The sequence below is a fragment of the Scyliorhinus torazame genome, chromosome 9 (assembly GCF_047496885.1).
Source record: "Scyliorhinus torazame isolate Kashiwa2021f chromosome 9, sScyTor2.1, whole genome shotgun sequence".
In the NCBI taxonomy this organism is placed as follows: domain Eukaryota; kingdom Metazoa; phylum Chordata; class Chondrichthyes; order Carcharhiniformes; family Scyliorhinidae; genus Scyliorhinus; species Scyliorhinus torazame.
The window spans coordinates 11418097-11434777 of NC_092715.1; the positions used below are offsets into that span (position 1 = coordinate 11418097).

At 54.7% G+C, this 16681-nt stretch overlaps 1 protein-coding gene across 1 annotated transcript in view; it reads right to left on the reverse strand.

The window, feature by feature from the left end:
• Positions 1 to 4957: 4957 nt before the first annotated feature.
• Positions 4958 to 16681, reverse strand: part of LOC140429948 (growth hormone receptor-like) — a 352141-nt gene continuing 340417 nt past the window's right edge. Inside the window, exons 3-5 of the mRNA XM_072517538.1 lie at positions 9454 to 9571; positions 8332 to 8486; positions 4958 to 5388 (exon numbers count right to left, since the gene is read on the reverse strand). Of these exons, the coding sequence (XP_072373639.1) occupies positions 4958 to 5388; positions 8332 to 8486; positions 9454 to 9571 (704 nt within the window). The remainder of the gene's footprint in view (positions 5389 to 8331; positions 8487 to 9453; positions 9572 to 16681) is intronic.

A 16681-nucleotide genomic window follows, 5' to 3' on the forward strand; every position in this document is an offset into this window, starting at 1 on the left:
GTGGAACCGTGCAAATAAAACGGATTCCGTCCCGATGGGGCCGATACTTTCACCTGCGAGGACCAGGAGATAATTCCACAGCTCCACACCACCTTCTGGAGGACAACTTGGGATGGGCTGTCAATCAGACAGTTTGGGGTCCGTGTTGCCTGTTTTATTGTATCAGCTACAACATTCCTCACAAAATTAATCTCACAAAATCAAAACCTTTTGCCAGCTTATAGGCACCACATCAACTGCAAAGGCCTCCTCACCGGCTGTTAGCTCAGCAAACAACTCAATCCCGTTTGCGGGAACAAATTTTGCTTTCAACCAACCCATGCCTACTTTCACTAATTAATCTCCACTTCTCCAACTGACCAATTCAGGCTATTGGTCCTGATTGAAAATCGTCACCAAATGGCGGACGGTGCTGGTGGTCGATGGGGTTTCCTGGTGATTTGGCTTCCAGTGGTTGTGAGCAGGGCGAGGTCGCTGTAGGGCACGTGGCAGAGGCCTTGGGAGGGGGGGGGGGGGGGTCACGGCGGGAGGGAGTGGCGTGAACCAATCCGGCGTCGGGCCGCCCCAAAGGTGCGGATTTCTTCACACCTTTAGGGGTCAAGCCCTCACCTTGAGGGGCTCGGCCCGCGCCGGAGTGGTTGGCGCTGGCGACCGGCGGGAAAGGCCATTGGCGCCACGCCAGCCGGGGCCGAAAGGACTTCGCCGGGCCACGGAAGTCCGCGCATGCGCGGGGGGGTCTCTTCCGCGTCGGCCATGGTGAAGACCGTGGCCGAGGCGGAGGGAAAAGAGTGCCCCCACGGCACAGGCCCGCCGTGGATCGTTGGGCCCCGATCGCGGCCAGGCCACCGTGGGGGCACCCCCCGGGGCCAGATCGCCCCCCCCCCCCCCCAGGACCCCGGAGCCCGCCCGCGCCGCCTAGTCCCGCCGGGAAGAGAGGTGGTTTGACCCTCGCCGGCGGGGACAGGCATTCCAGCAGCGGGACTTCGGCCCATCGCGGGCCGGAGAATCGCCGGGGGGGGGGGGGGGGGGGGGGGGGGGGGGGGGGGGCGCCGACCGGCGCGATTCCCGTCCTCGCCAAATATCCGGTGCCGGAGGATTCGGCAACCGGCGGGGGCGGGATTCACGCCAGCCCCCGGCGATTCTCCGACGAAGGAGTGGGCGGCAGTACCTAAAGAACAAAGAACAAAGAAAGAACAAAGAAATGTACAGCACAGGAACAGGCCCTTCGGCCCTCCAAGCCCGTGCCGACCATACTGCCCGACTAAACTACAATCTTCTACACTTCCTGGGTCCGTATCCTTCTATTCCCATCCTATTCATATATTTGTCAAGATGCCCCTTAAATGTCCCTATCGTCCCTGCCTCCACTACCTCCTCCGGTAGTGAGTTCCAGGCACCCACTACCCTCTGCGTAAAAAACTTGCCTCGTACATCTACTCTAAACTTTGCCCCTCTCACCTTAAACCTATGCCCCCTAGTAATTGACCCCTCTACCCTGGGGAAAAGCCTCTGACTATCCACTCTGTCTATGCCCCTCATAATTTTGTATACCTCTATCAGGTCGCCCCTCAACCTCCTTCGTTCCAGTGAGAACAAACCGAGTTTATTCAATCGCTCCTCATAGCTTATGCCCTCCATACCAGGCAACATTCTGGTAAATCTCTTCTGCACCCTCTCTAAAGCCTCCACATCCTTCTGGTAGTGTGGCGACCAGAATTGAACACTATACTCCAAGTGTGGCCTAACTAAGGTTCTATACAGCTGCAACATGACTTGCCAATTCTTATACTCAATGCCCCGGCCAATGAAGGCAAGCATGCCGTATGCCTTCTTGACTACCTTCTCCACCTGTGTAGCCCCTTTCAGTGATCTGTGGACCTGTACTCCTAGATCTCTTTGACTTTCAATACTCCTGAGGGTTCTACCATTCACTGTATATTCCCTACCTGCATTAGCCCTTCCAAAATGCATTACCTCACATTTGTCCAGGTTAAACTCCATCTGCCATCTCTCCGCCCAAGTCTCCAGACAATCTAAATCCTGCTGTATCCTCAGACAGTCCTCATCGCTATCCGCAATTCCACCAACCTTTGTGTCGTCTGCAAACTTACTAATCAGACCAGTTACATTTTCCTCCAAATCATTTATATATACTACAAAGAGCAAAGGTCCCAGCACTGATCCCTGTGGAACACCACTGGTCACAGCCCTCCAATTAGAAAAGCATCCCTCCATTGCTACCCTCTGCCTTCTATGGCCTAGCCAGTTCTGTATCCACCTTGCCAGTTCACCCCTGATCCCGTGTGACTTCACCTTTTGTACTAGTCTACCATGAGGGACCTTGTCAAAGGCCTTACTGAAGTCCATATAGACAACATCTACTGCCCTACCTGCATCAATCATCTTAGTGACCTCCTCGAAAAACTCGATCAAGTTAGTGAGACACGACCTCCCCTTCACAAAACCGTGCTGCCTCTCACTAATACGTCCATTTGCTTCCAAATGGGAGTAGATCCTGTCTCGAAGAATTCTCTCCAGTAATTTCCCTACCACTGAAGTAAGGCTCACCGGCCTGTAGTTCCCGGGATTATCCCTGCCACCCTTCTTAAACAGAGGAACAACATTGGCTATTCTCCAGTCCTCCGGGACATCCCCTGAAGACAGCGAGGATCCAAAGATTTCTGTCAAGGCCTCAGCAATTTCCTCTCCAGCCTCCTTCAGTATTCTGGGGTAGATCCCATCCGCCCTGGGGACTTATCTACCTTAATATTTTTTAAGACACCCAACACCTCGTCTTTTTGGATCACAATGTGACCCAGGCTATCTACACCCCTTCTCCAGACTCAACATCTACCAATTCCTTCTCTTTGGTGAATACTGATGCAAAGTATTCATTTAGTACCTCGCCCATTTCCTCTGGCTCCACACATAGATTCCCTTGCCTATCCTTCAGTGGGCCAACCCTTTCCCTGGCTACCCTCTTGCTTTTTATGTAAGTGTAAAAAGCCTTGGGATTTTCCTTAACCCTATTTGCCAATGACTTTTCATGGACCCCTTCTAGCCCTCCTGACTCCTTGCTTAAGTTCCTTCCTACTTTCCTTATATGCCACACAGGCTTCGTCTGTTCCCAGCCTTTTAGCCCTGACAAATGCCTCCTTTTTCTTTTTGACGAGGCTACAATATCATTCGTCATCCAAGGTTCCCGAAAATTGCCGTATTTATCTTTCTTCCTCACAGGAACATGCCTGTCCTGTATTCCTTTCAACTGACACTTGAAAGCCTCCCACATGTCAGATGTTGATTTGCCCTCAAACATCCGCCCCCAATCTATGTTCTTCAGGTCCCGCCTAATATTGTTATAATTAGCCTTCCCCCAATTTAGCACATTCATCCTCGGACCACTCTTATCCTTGTCCACCAGTACTTTAAAACTTACTGAATTGTGGTCACTGTTACCGAAATGCTCCCCTACTGAAACATCTACCACCTGGCCGGGCTCATTCCCCAATACCAGGTCCAGTACCGCCCCTTCCCTAGTTGGACTGTTTACATATTGTTTTAAGAAGCCCTCCTGGATGCTCCTTACAAACTCTGCCCCGTCTAAGCCCCTGGCACTAAGTGAGTCCCAGTCAATATTGGGGAAGTTGAAGTCTCCCATCACCACAACCCTGTTGTTTTTACTCTTTTCCAAAATCTGTCTACCTATCTGCTCCTCTATCTCCCGCTGGCTGTTGGGAGGCCTGTAGTATACCCCCAACATTGTGACTGCACCCTTCTTATTCCTGATCTCTACCCATATAGCCTCACTGCCCTCTGAGGTGTCCTCTCGCTGTATAGCTGTGATACTCTCCTGAACAAGTAGCGCAACTCCGCCTCCCCTTTTACATCCCCCTCTATCCCGGGCCTAAACTTGGGCCTTTGGTAGAGGATCGGAAGATCTTGGGCAGGATTCTCCGAAATGGCGGCTAAGTGTTGACACGGGCCTAAACACCGGAGCCTTTCACGCCGGCGTCAACGGGCCCCTTGGCCCAGCGATTCGCTTACCTGAAGGGGGCCAGCAGGACGCCAGGTTGCTCCGCACAGCTGCGGCTGATGATGCCGGGCCAAGTGCTCCAAGGAAGAGGCCACTGGCAGGAGGGACGACTGAGATAGCAAGATTGGAAAGCCACACCCTCCACCATGCAAGCTGACAGCCATCACGGTTCAGTTTTGGTGCGTCTAATCCATGCACCCGTGGTGTTGGTATTGTCTCACCTCCTGTGCCCAAGAGACTGCTTCAGGTGGCTGCCCGTGACAATTGCCCCACCTCCGCCAGAGGCCGCACAGTCACACTGGGCACCTTTGCTATTTTTGATGCCAGCTCTGAGACCTACAGTGATCTGACCCCGGATCTGTGGAAAGAGTCTGTGGTTACCAAGGCCCCATTCCAGGAATTCACCGATCACCTGGCCAAGGTCCACTCTCGCGTGTCTGTCGAAAGGTCCCAATCAGCCGCTGTTAACTGGCCTGGAGTTGCTGGGCTGTCCTTACCCACTGTATTGAACAAGGGTGTAACATTTGCAATTCTCCAGTCTTCTGGCATCTTTTTTATAATCTTTAGTGTCACAAGTAGGCTTACATTAACGCTGCAATGAAGTTACTGTGAAAAGCCCCTAGTCGCCACATTCCGGCGCCTGTTTGGGTACACGGAGGGAGAATTCAGAATGTCCAATTCACCTAACAGCACGTCTTTCGGGACTTGTGGGAGGAAACCGGAGCACCCGGAGGAAACCCACGCAGGCACGGGGAGAACGTGCAGACTCCGCACAGGCAGTGACCCAAGCCGGGAATCGAACCTGGGACCCAGGAGCTGTGAAGCGACAGTGCTAACCACTGTGCTGGCGTACCAGCCCCGAGTCCAAGGAAAGTTGGCAGGTTCAGACCAGTGACCCTGGAATCTCCACTTCCTTCACAATCCTCAGCTGCATCTCATCCCGATTAATTGACATCTCCACTTCAGGCAGAGCCTAACTTTTCTACTGCCTCCTATTCCCCAGTTTTCCTGTGGGCTCTCTCTCCTGCCTCCTGTCTTACTTTGTCTATGGTCGCCATCTCTTCCAGTGAAGACACGTGCAGGGTACTCGTATAACCGCCAAATCTCTGAGCGATCACAGCCGCCACACTGGTGATGTTGGTCACTCTGCTGCCTCACAGAGGCTGAGACACCTACCGATTCCCAGAGTTCCGCTCCGCCAGCTTTGTACTGAATTTCATATCGGCGTGAATTCCATCCGGAGCTGACATCAGAACTGACCGGGTCCTGCCACCACAGCTGGATGTCCATCAATAATCCCGATCGGCTGATGTTCAGGAGCGCCCAGTTCAGGGAGATTGGAACATCCGCTTCCACTGAACAGAGAACAAATAGATTAAAAGATCTGACACAGCGAGAGGGGGTGACACAGCGAGGGGGGGGGTGACACAGCGAGGGGGTGACACAGCGAGGGGGGTGACACAGCGAGGGGGGGGTGACACAGTGGGGGGTGACACAGCGAGGGGGGGTGACACAGCGAGGGGGGTGACACAGCGAGGAGGGGGTGACACAGCGAGGGGGGGGGTGACACAGCGAGGGGGGGTGACACAGTGAGGGGGTGACACAGCGAGGGGGGTGACACAGCGAGGGGGGGGTGACACAGCGAGGGGGGGGTGACACAGCGAGGGGGGGTGACACAGCGAGGGGGGGGTGACACAGCGAGGGGGGGTGACACAGCGAGGGGGGAGTGACACAGTGGGGGGGGATGACACAGCGAGGCGGGGGTGACACAGCGAGGGGGGGGTGACACAGCGGGGGGATGACACAGCGGGGGGGGTGACACAGCGGGGGGGGTGACACAGCAGGGGGGGGACACAGCGAGGGGGGTGACACAGCAGGGGGCGGTGACACAGCGAAGGGGGTGACACAGCGGGGGGGGTGACACAGCGAGGGGGGGTGACACAGCGAGGGGGGTGACACAGCGAGGGGGGGGTGACACAGCGAGGGGGGGTGACACAGCGAGGGGGGGGTGACACAGCGAGGGGGTTGACACAGTGGGGGGGTGACACAGCGAGGGGGGGTGACACAGCGAGGGGGGGCGACACAGCGAGGGGGGTGACACAGCGTGGGGGGGTGACACAGCGAGGGGGGGGTGACACAGTGGGGGGGTGACACAGCGAGGGGGGGTGACGACAGCGAGGGGGGGGGGTGACACAGCGGGGGGGGTGACACAGCGAGGGGGGGTGACACAGTGGGGGGGAATGACACAGCGAGGCGGGGGTGACACAGCGAGGGGGGGGTGACACAGCGAGGGGGGGTGACACAGCGGGGGGGGTGACACAGCGAGGGGGGTGACACAGCGAGGGGGGGGTGACACAGTGGGGGGGGTGACACAGCGAGGGGGGGTGACACAGCGAGTGGGGGTGACACAGCGAGGGGGGGTGACACAGCGAGGGGGGGTGACACAGCGAGGGGGGAGTGACACAGTGGGGGGGATGACACAGCGAGGCGGGGGGTGACACAGCGAGGGGGGGGTGACACAGCGGGGGGGATGACACAGCGGGGGGGTGACACAGCGGGGGGGGTGACACAGCAGGGGGGGTGACACAGCGAGGGGGGTGACACAGCAGGGGGGGGTGACACAGCGAAGGGGGTGACACAGCGGGGGGGGTGACACAGCGAGGGGGGGTGACACAGCGAGGGGGGTGACACAGCGAGGGGGGGTGACACAGCGAGGGGGGGTGACACAGCGAGGGGGGGTGACACAGCGAGGGGGTTGACACAGCGGGGGGGTGACACAGCGAGGGGGGGTGACACAGCGAGGGGGGGCGACACAGCGAGGGGGAGGTGACACAGCGAGGGGGGGTGACACAGCGAGGGGGGGTGACACAGTGGGGGGGTGACACAGCGAGGGGGGGTGACAGAGCGAGGGGGGGGGTGACACAGCGGGGGGGTGACACAGCGAGGGGGGGGGTGACACAGCGGGGGGGTGACACAGCGAGGGGGGGGTGACACAGCGGGGGGGGTGACACAGCGAGGGGGGGGTGACACAGCGAGGGGGGGGTGACACGGCGGTGGGGGTGACACAGCGAGGGGGGATGATACAGCGAGGGGGGGTGACACAGCGAGGGGGGTGACACAGCGGGGGGGGTGACACAGCGAGGGGGGGGGGTGACACAGCGGTGGGGGTGACACAGCGAGGGGGGGTGACACAGTGGGGGGGATGACGCAGTGGGAGGGTGACACAGCGAGGGGGGGTGACACAGCGAGGGGGGTGGTGGGTGACACAGCGGGGGGGGTGACACAGCGGGGGGGGGTGACACAGCGAGGGGGGTGTGACACAGCGGGGGGGTGACACAGCGAGGGGGGGTGACACAGCAGGGGGTGTGACACAGCGAGGGGGGGTGACACAGCAGGGGGTGTGACACAGCGAGGGGGGCTGACACAGTGGGGGGGATGACACAGCGAGGCGGGGGTGACACAGCGAGGGGGGGCGACACAGCGAGGGGGGGTGACACAGCGAGGGGGGGTGACACAGCGAGGGGGGGGTGACACAGTGGGGGGGTGACACAGCGAGGGGGGGTGACACAGCGAGGGGGGTGACACAGTGGGGGGGATGACACAGCGAGGCGGGGGTGACACAGCGAGGGGGGGTGACACAGCGAGGGGGGGTGACACAGCGAGGGGGGTGACACAGTGGGGGGGTGACACAGCGAGGCGGGGGTGACACAGCGAGGGGGGGTGACACAGCGAGGGGGGGGTGACACAGCGAGGGGGGGTGCTGACACAGCGAGGGGGGGTGACACAGCGAGGGGGGGTGACACAGCGAGGCGGGGGTGACACAGCGAGGGGGGGTGACACAGCAAGGGGGGGGTGACACAGCGAGGGGGGGTGCTGACACAGCGAGGGGGGTGACACAGCGAGGGGGGGTGACACAGCGAGGCGGGGGTGACACAGCGAGGGGGGGTGACACAGCGAGGGGGGGGTGACACAGCGAGGGGGGGTGCTGACACAGCGAGGGGGGTGACACAGCGAGGGGGGGTGCTGACACAGCGAGGCGGGGTGACACAGCGAGGGGGGGTGACACAGCGAGGGGGGGTGACACAGCGAGGGGGGGGGTGACACAGCGAGTGGGGGTGCTGACACAGCGAGGGGGGGTGACATAGCGAGGGGGGGTGACACAGCGGGAGGGGTGACACAGCGGGGGGGGGGTGACACAGCGAGGCGCAGAGGGAGCTGGGTGACACAGCGAGGGGGGGTGGCACAGCGGGGGGGGATGGTGGTGACACAGCGAGGCGCAGAGGGAGCTGTTTATTTACCAGGACGATGGAAGGTAAAGCAGCGTTGCTGGTGTGTGACGTTGTCAGATTGCAGCCTGACACAAACCTCAGCCTCCCTGCTGTCCGACTGATTGAGGTAACAGGTGCTCTCCCCGCTCTGAGAGATTGGACATTCCCTCCAGCTCGGGCTGTGTCTGCACAACAACAGCAGTCAGTCAATAATTAGCACACCATTTGACAAACAACTATTTCTTGTACAGTGTGGGTTAGATAGAAAGCTATAATCAGGAAGAAATTGGTGGAGAAGACACACTAACACAGGAACTCGGTAAGTCACCTCCTTAAACACGAGGCTGCTAATAAACATAGTAGAGGTCACAACCTTTAACATTTATATTGGATAACTGAGGGCTGGAGAACTGGAAGTTTGTTAATGTTACGTCACACTGAGAGAATGAAGAACAAAAAACAACATTGGCGATGGGGAATGATCAGGAACAACAATAAAAGCTTGTTTGTAACGGGGTAATGGGCAGCCCGATAGCAGAGTGGTTAGCACTGTTGCTTCTCAGCGCCAGGGACCCGGGGTCGACTCCCGGCTTGGGTCACTGTCTGTGCGGAGTTTGCACGCTCTCCCCGTGTCTGCGTGGGTTTCCTCCGGGTGCTCCGGTTTCCTCCCACAAGTCCCGAAAGACGTGCTGTGAGGTGAATTGGACATTCTGAATTCTCCCTCTGTGTACCCGAACAGGCGCCGGAATGTGGCGACTAGGGGCTTTTCACAGTCACTTCATCGCAGTGTTAATGTAAGCCCACTTGTGACACTAATAAAGATTATTATTATTGATTATTACATGATATATTCTCACATCAGAGGGCAACACTGCAAAGCTTAAGATTGGCTCAATGTACAATTGTGGAATCTGTTGGGAATTCTGAATACTAGGACTTCCTACATAAAGGTCAATGGGTCTGTTAGATTTAGTCAAGATAACTGCAGAAAATGATGGGTTCTAATCTAGTTGCTCGAATCTAATCTAGTTGTTGGATATTTTTGGAGTTCCAGTTCTTCATTCGTGTGCGAGTCTCAACAATGTAAAAGATAGACACATCATTGAATAGATAACAAAGACTCAGCAATCACAACTGTTAAACCTTACTGACCCGTTGTTATAGAAGAATTTTAGTTGGCTATGTTGCGTCAGGTTCTGGTTGTTTCCCTCGCTCCATCGGCATGCGAACGTTTCCTGCTCCAGCGAACGGCACTCTGTAATTGTAGGTCCTTCAAGAGGAAATAAAGAGATGAAAGGTTCACAGAACATTGAGATAGAAGAAGTGAGATCTACAGGATTCCTGCCTTTCTCCATATCACAGCGATTGTTGTGAACAAAATGGTTTCCAATAGCGTTCCAGGAAGACACACTGGGCGGGATTCTCCGACCCCCCGCCGGGCTGGAGAATCGCCGGGGGGGGGGGCGGTGTGAATTCCGTGATCGGGGCCCACCGATCTGCGGGCGGGCCTGTGCCGTGGGGGCGTTCTTTCCGTCCGCGACGACCGCTGTAAAGCTCCGCCATGGCCGGCGCGGAGAGGAAACCCCCTGCGCATGCGCAGGAATCACGGCAGCGATTCTGGGACCACGCCGGCGCTCCCGCCCATGCGCCAACTCGCACCGGCCGGCGGAGGACCTTCGGCACCGGTTGGCACGGCGCCAATCACTCCAGCGCCGGCCTAGCCCCCGAAGGTGCAGAGGATTCCGCACCTTCCGGGCGGCCCAACGCCGGAGTGCTTCACGCCGCTCCTCGGCACCGGTATGGCCCACCCCGCCGGGTAGCGGAGAATCACGCCCACTGTTTCTTTTCAATGAATTGGGCACGGCACGCGTGCAGCTGCTGAAGGATTAACAACAAGACGCTACAGCAATCCCATGGACGGTCTCACTTAGTCTTTGCTGCTCTAATCTCTCACACCCCATAACACCGGACGCCATTAACATCTTTCTCATCTAAACCAATCCTTATCACCGAGTTCAGCGGCAGTCACTCCCCAACGTGTGTCTACAGCACCACAGCTGACAGCCTCACTTTTGTCATAATGTCCACTCATGTATATAATGAGATGCAGACAGGCAGTGATTGATGCACAGGATAACCAATGAACACACATGACACAGAACAACCAATCACCAGACAGGACACCACCACTATAAAGCACACAGGGCATTAAGACTCTCGCTCTCCCTACAGGACACAGCTACTGAGATAGTCAGAGTGCACAAGCCAGTGAGCACTATCACCATGAGGTAGAGAGTTAGTCTGGTCAGGCCAGTGGGAGGTTAGCAGTTAGATTGATAGAGTGTCAACTCACAGCAGACTATGTACAGCAATCAGGAAGTTCAATAAAACAGTGTTGGACCATCTCCTGTGTCAGAAGCCTGTTTCTAGCTTCACTGCATCCAGTTGCAGTCAACGTTGAACCAACTCACTTAACACATCAACTTTGTCTTTAGTCTTTCACCAGATGTACGTGTCATAGAAATATAACATAGACGATAGGAGCAGGAGGAGGCCTTTTGGCCCTTCGAGCCTGCTCCGCCATTCATCACCATCATGGCTGATCATCCAACTCAATAGCCTTATCCTGCTTTCTCCCCATAGCCTTTGATCCCATTCTCCCCAAGTGCTATATCCAGCCGCCTCTTCAATATTCAGTGTTTTAGCATCAACTACTTCCTGAGGTAATGAATTCCACAGGCTCACCGCTCTCTGGGTGAAGAAATGTCTCCTTACCTCTGTCCGAAATGGTTACCCTGAATCCTCAGGCTGTGACCCCTGGTTCTGGACACACCCATCATTGGTAACATCTTCCCTGCATCTACCCTGTCCAGTCCTGTTAGAATTTTATAATCTCTATGAGATCCCCCCTCATTCGCCTGAACTCCAGCGAGAACAATCCCAACCGAGTCACTCTCTCCTCATACGTCACACCGCCATGTCCGGAATCAGTCTGGGCCAGCAATTGTTGCCCATCCCGAATAGCCCTTCAACTGCGTGTCCTGCCGGGTCATGCGAGAGGGCAGTTAAGTCAACCACATTAGTGGAGTCACATGTTGGCCAGACCGGGTAAGATCGGCAGATTTCCTTCCCTGAAGGAACATTAGAGAACCAGATGGGTTTTTGCCACAATCGATGATAGTTTCATGGTTACTGAGACTAGGGGCAGGATTCTCCAACCCCCCGCCGGGTCGGAGAATCGCCGGGAGGTGGCATGAATCCTGCCCCTGCCGGCTGCCGAATCCTCCCTCACTGGAGATTCGGCGGGGGCAGGAATCGCGCTGCGCCGGTCGGCGCCCCCCCCCCCCCCCCACCCCGGCGATTCTCCGGCCCGCGATGGGCCGAAGTCCCGCTGCTGTAATGCCTGTCCCCGCCGGCGTGAATTAAACCACCTCCCTTACCGGCGGGACCAGGCGGCGCGGACGGGCTCCGGGGTCCTGGGGGGGGCGCGGGGCGATCTGGCCCCGGGGGGTGCCCCCACGGTGGCCTGGCCCGCGATCGGGGCCCACCGATCGGCGGGCGGGCCTGTGTCAACCTCCGCCATGGCCGGCGCGGAGAAGAACATGCGCGGGGATGACGTCAGCAGCCGCTGACGCTCCCGCGCATGCGCGGACGTCCGCCGGCCAGCGGAGTCCCTTCGGCCCCGGCGGGCGTGGCGCCAAAAGCCTTCCACGCCAGCCAGCGGGACGGCAACCACTCCGGCGCGGGCCTAGCCCCTAAAGGTGAGGGCTTGGCCCCTAAAGGTGCGGAGAAATCCACACCTTTGGGGCGGCCTGACGCCGGAGTGGTTCCCGCCACTCCCTCCCGCCGGGACCCCCCGCCCTGCCGGGTAGGGGAGAATTCCACCCGAGATTTATATTCCAGTTTTGTCCATTAGATTTAAATTACAATCAGCTGCCGTGATGGGATTTGAACCCATGTCCCCACTCTGGGCCTCTGCATTACTGGTGCAGTGAGATTAGTACTGTGCGACCCCCCCCTCAGCCAGTGCTACTCTGTGTATGTCGGATAAATAATCGCACAGAGAGAGGGAGGGAGAATCAGAGGTTAAACCGCTCCCACCAAACCTCAGGAAACACTTTTAAAATTGGATTTTCACTTGGATCCGCCTTGGTTAAAAAAGGCCCCCAAACATGCGATTTCCATCTTTGTGTGTATGTATTTGGGGGTTTGCGGGGAGGAGATGGGGTGGTGGCGGGGAGGGATGGGGGTGTGGGGGGGGCGTTGAGGAAGAGGGGCTAAGAGATGTAGGATACAGTTAAACCTGCCCAAGCTGGAACCAGACAGTGAAACTACTGTCACTCGGTCAGTAATGCAGAGGCCCAGGCTAATGATCTGAGGTCATGGGTTCAAATCCCACCAGGACAAACAGGAGGACAGGCAAGTGCTGATGGTTAGATGGCCTGCCTCAGTTCTCTGGGACGCCATACAAGTTGCTTCAGAAGTTGTTAAATCCTCTTGCCCTCCCCCTCCCCGCACACCCATGTCCCCTCGTACCCGCCATGCCACCTCCATGGCTACTCACCACTACACACCATGGGCAGACCTCAGGAGACATTTAGAGATGAAAAATAAACTTTGGCTTATTTTTAAAAATAAACTCAGAACTCTTTGCTTTTGAAACTCAACCAAGCATTCATCGTGACATATCGATAGCCCTTGGAGAATAGTCAACAAAGAACGCTATTTAAATGGCAAAGTCAGAAGCTGCATATTTTTTCTAACCGCCATAGATGGCCTTTCAATCAAAGTAGTCCAGTCGAAGTTTTCCTGAAATATCTGAGGCTGCAGATGTCACAAAGCGTTAAAGTTTAAAGAGCAGGGGATTTAAAAAAGAATCAGATCATGAAAATTATACAGATCTTTTCTACCATCCAGGAACATTTACATCTATTCCAACACTTTATAGCTTCTGTACTGTGGGTTAAGGTCCTTGCAACAGCCAAAATGGGGTCAGTTTGAACTCAACATTGAGCCCCTCTCCCTTTCCCCTACCAGCAAACGTTGGATATGGGACATGGAAGAGGGGCTTCTGTGTCCGGGTCCCGCCCGCCATTTTTAAAGGTTTGCAAAGTCTTGAAGACTCCAGGAAAATCCAATCCATGAGGGTTGGTTTCATCTCAAGATTCACAGAGTCCTAGATGTTTACAGCATGGAAACAGGCCCTTCGGCCCAGCTTGTCCATGCTGCCCAGTTTCTGTCACTAAGCTAGTCCCACTTGCCCACATTTGGCCCATATCCCTCTATACCCACCCTGTCCATGTAACTGTCTAACTGCTTTTTAAAGGACAAAATTGTACCCACCTGTACCACTGCCTCGGGCAGCTCGTTCCAGATGCTCAGCACCCTCTGTGTGAAGACATTTCCCCTCTGGGCTCTTTTGTATCTCACCCCTCTCACCTTAAACGTATGCCCTCTAGCTCTAGACTTCCCTACCTTTGGGAAAAGCGGTTGACTATCTACCTTATCGATGCCCCTCATTAGAACATAGAACATAGAACATTACAGCGCAGTACAGGCCCTTCAGCCCTCGATGTTGCGCCGACCTGTGAAACCACTCTAAAGCCCATCTACACTATTGCCTTATTGTCCATATGTCTGTCCAATGGCCATTTGAATGTCCTTAGTGTTGGCGAGTCCACTACTGTTGCAGGCAGGGCATTCCACGCCCTTACTACTCTCTGAGTAAAGAACCTACCTCTGACATCTGTCCTATATCTATCTCCCCTCAATTTAAAGCTATGTCCCCTCGTGCTAGACATCACCATCCGAGGAAAAAGGCTCTCACTGTTCACTCTATCCAATCCTCTGATCATCTTGTATGCCTCAATTAAGTCACCTCTTAACCTTCTTCTCTCGAACGAAAACAGCCTCAACTCCCTCAGCCTTACCTCATAAGATCTTCCCTCCATACCAGGCAACATTCTGGTAAATCTCCTCTGCACCCTTTCCAATGCTTCCACATCCTTTCTATAATGCGGCGACCAGAATTGCACGCAATACTCCAAATGCAGCCGCACCAGAGTTTTGTACAGCTGCAACATGACCTCATGGCTCCGAAACTCAATCCCTCTACCAATAAAAGCTAATACACCGTATGCCTTCTTAACAACCCTCTCAACCTGGGTGGCAACTTTCAGGGATCTATGTACATGGACACCGAGATCTCTCTGCGCGCCCACACTGCCAAGAATCTTACCATTAGCCCAGTACTCTGTCTTCCTGTTATTCCTTCCAATATGAATCACCTCACACTTTTCTGCATTAAACTCCATTTGCCACCTCTCAGCCCAGCGCTGCAGCTTATCTATGTCCCTCTGTAACTTGTAACATCCTTCCGCACTGTCCACAACTCCACCGACTTTAGTGTCATCTGCAAATTTACTCACCCATCCTTCTACGCCCTCCTCCAGGTCATTTATAAAAATGACAAACAGCAGTGGCCCCAAGACAGATCCTTGTGGTACACCACTAGTAATAGGACTCCTGTCTGAACATTTCCCATCAACGACCACCCTTTGTCTTCTTCCAGCTATCCAATTTCTGATCCAAACTGCTAAATCACCCTGAATCCCATGCCTCCATATTTTCTGCAGTAGCCTACCGTGGGGAACCTTATCAAACGCTTTTACTGAAATCCATATACACCACATCAACTGCTTTAACCTCATCCACCTGTTTGGTCACCTTGTCAAAGAACTCAATAAGGTTTGTGAGGCACGACCTACCCTTCACAAAACCGTGTTGACTATCTCTAATCAAATTATTCCTTTCCAGATGATTATACATCCTATCTCTTCTGAACCTTTCCAAGATTTTGCCCACAACAGAAGTAAGACTCACTGGTCTATAGGTACCGGGGTTGTCTTTACTCCCCTTCTTGAACAAGGGGGCAACATTTGCTATCCTCCAGTCTTCTGGCACTATTCCTGTAGACAAAGATGACTTAAAGAGCAAAGCCATAGGCTCAGCAATCTCCTCCCTAGCTTCCCAGAGAATCCTAGGATAAATCCCATCCGGCCCAGGGGACTTATCTATTTTCACGCTTTCCAGAATTGCTAACACCTCCTCCTTATGAACCTCAAGCCCTTCTAGTCTAGTAGCCTGAATCTCAGTATTCTCCTCGACAACATTGTCTTTTTCCTGTGTGAATACTGATGAAAAATATTCATTTAGCACCTCTCCTATCTCCTCGAACTCCAAGCACAACTTCCCACTACTGTCCTTGACTGGCCCTATTCTTACCCTAGTCATTCTTTTATTCCTGACATATCTGTAGAAAGCTTTAGGGTTAACCTTGATCCTACCTGCCAAAGACTTCTCATGTCCCCTCCTGGCTCTTCTTAGCTCTCTCTTTAGGTCCTTCCTAGCTAACTTGTAACTCTTGAGCGCCCTAACTGAACCTTCGTGTTTCATCTTTACATAAGCCTCCTTCTTCCTCTTGACAAGTGTTTTGACTGCTTTAGTAAACCACGGTTCCCTTTCTCGACCACTTCCTCCCTGCCTGACAGGTACATACTTATCAAGGACACGCAGTAGCTGTTCCTTGAACAAGCTCCACATTTCCATTGTGCCCATCCCCTGAAGTTTTCCTCTCCATCCGATGCATCCTAAGTCTTGCCTCATCGCATCATAATTGCCTTTCCCCCAGATATAACTCTTGCCCTGGGGTATATACCTATCCCTTTCCATCACTAAAGTAAACATAATCGAATTGTGGTCACTATCACCAAAGTGCTCACCTACCTCCAAATCTAACACCTGTCCTGGTTCATTACCCAGTACCAAATCCAATATGGCCTTGCCTCTCGTTGGCCTATCTACATACTGTGTCAGGAAACCCTCTTGCACACACTGGACAAAAACGGACCCATCTAAAGTACTCGAACTATAGCGTTTCCAGTCAATATTTGGAAAGTTAAAGTCCCCCACAACAACTACCCTGTTGCTTTCACTCCTATCCAGAATCATCTTTGCAATCCTTTCCTCTACATCTCTGGAACTTTTCGGAGGCCGATAGAAAACCCCTAACAGGGTGACCTCTCCTTTCCTGTTTCTAACCTCAGCCCATACTACCTCAGTAGACGAGTCCTCATCAAACGTCCTTTCTGCCACCGTAATACTGTCCTTTACTAACAATGCCACCCCTCCCCCTCTTTTATCACCTTCCCTGAGCTTACTGAAATATCTAAACCCTGGCACCTGCAACAACCATTCCTGTCCCTGCTCTATCCATGTCTCCGAAATGGCCTCAACATCGAAGTCCCAGGTACCAACCCATGCCGCAAGTTCACCCACCTTATTCCGGATGCTCCTGGCATTGAAGAAGACACATTTTAAA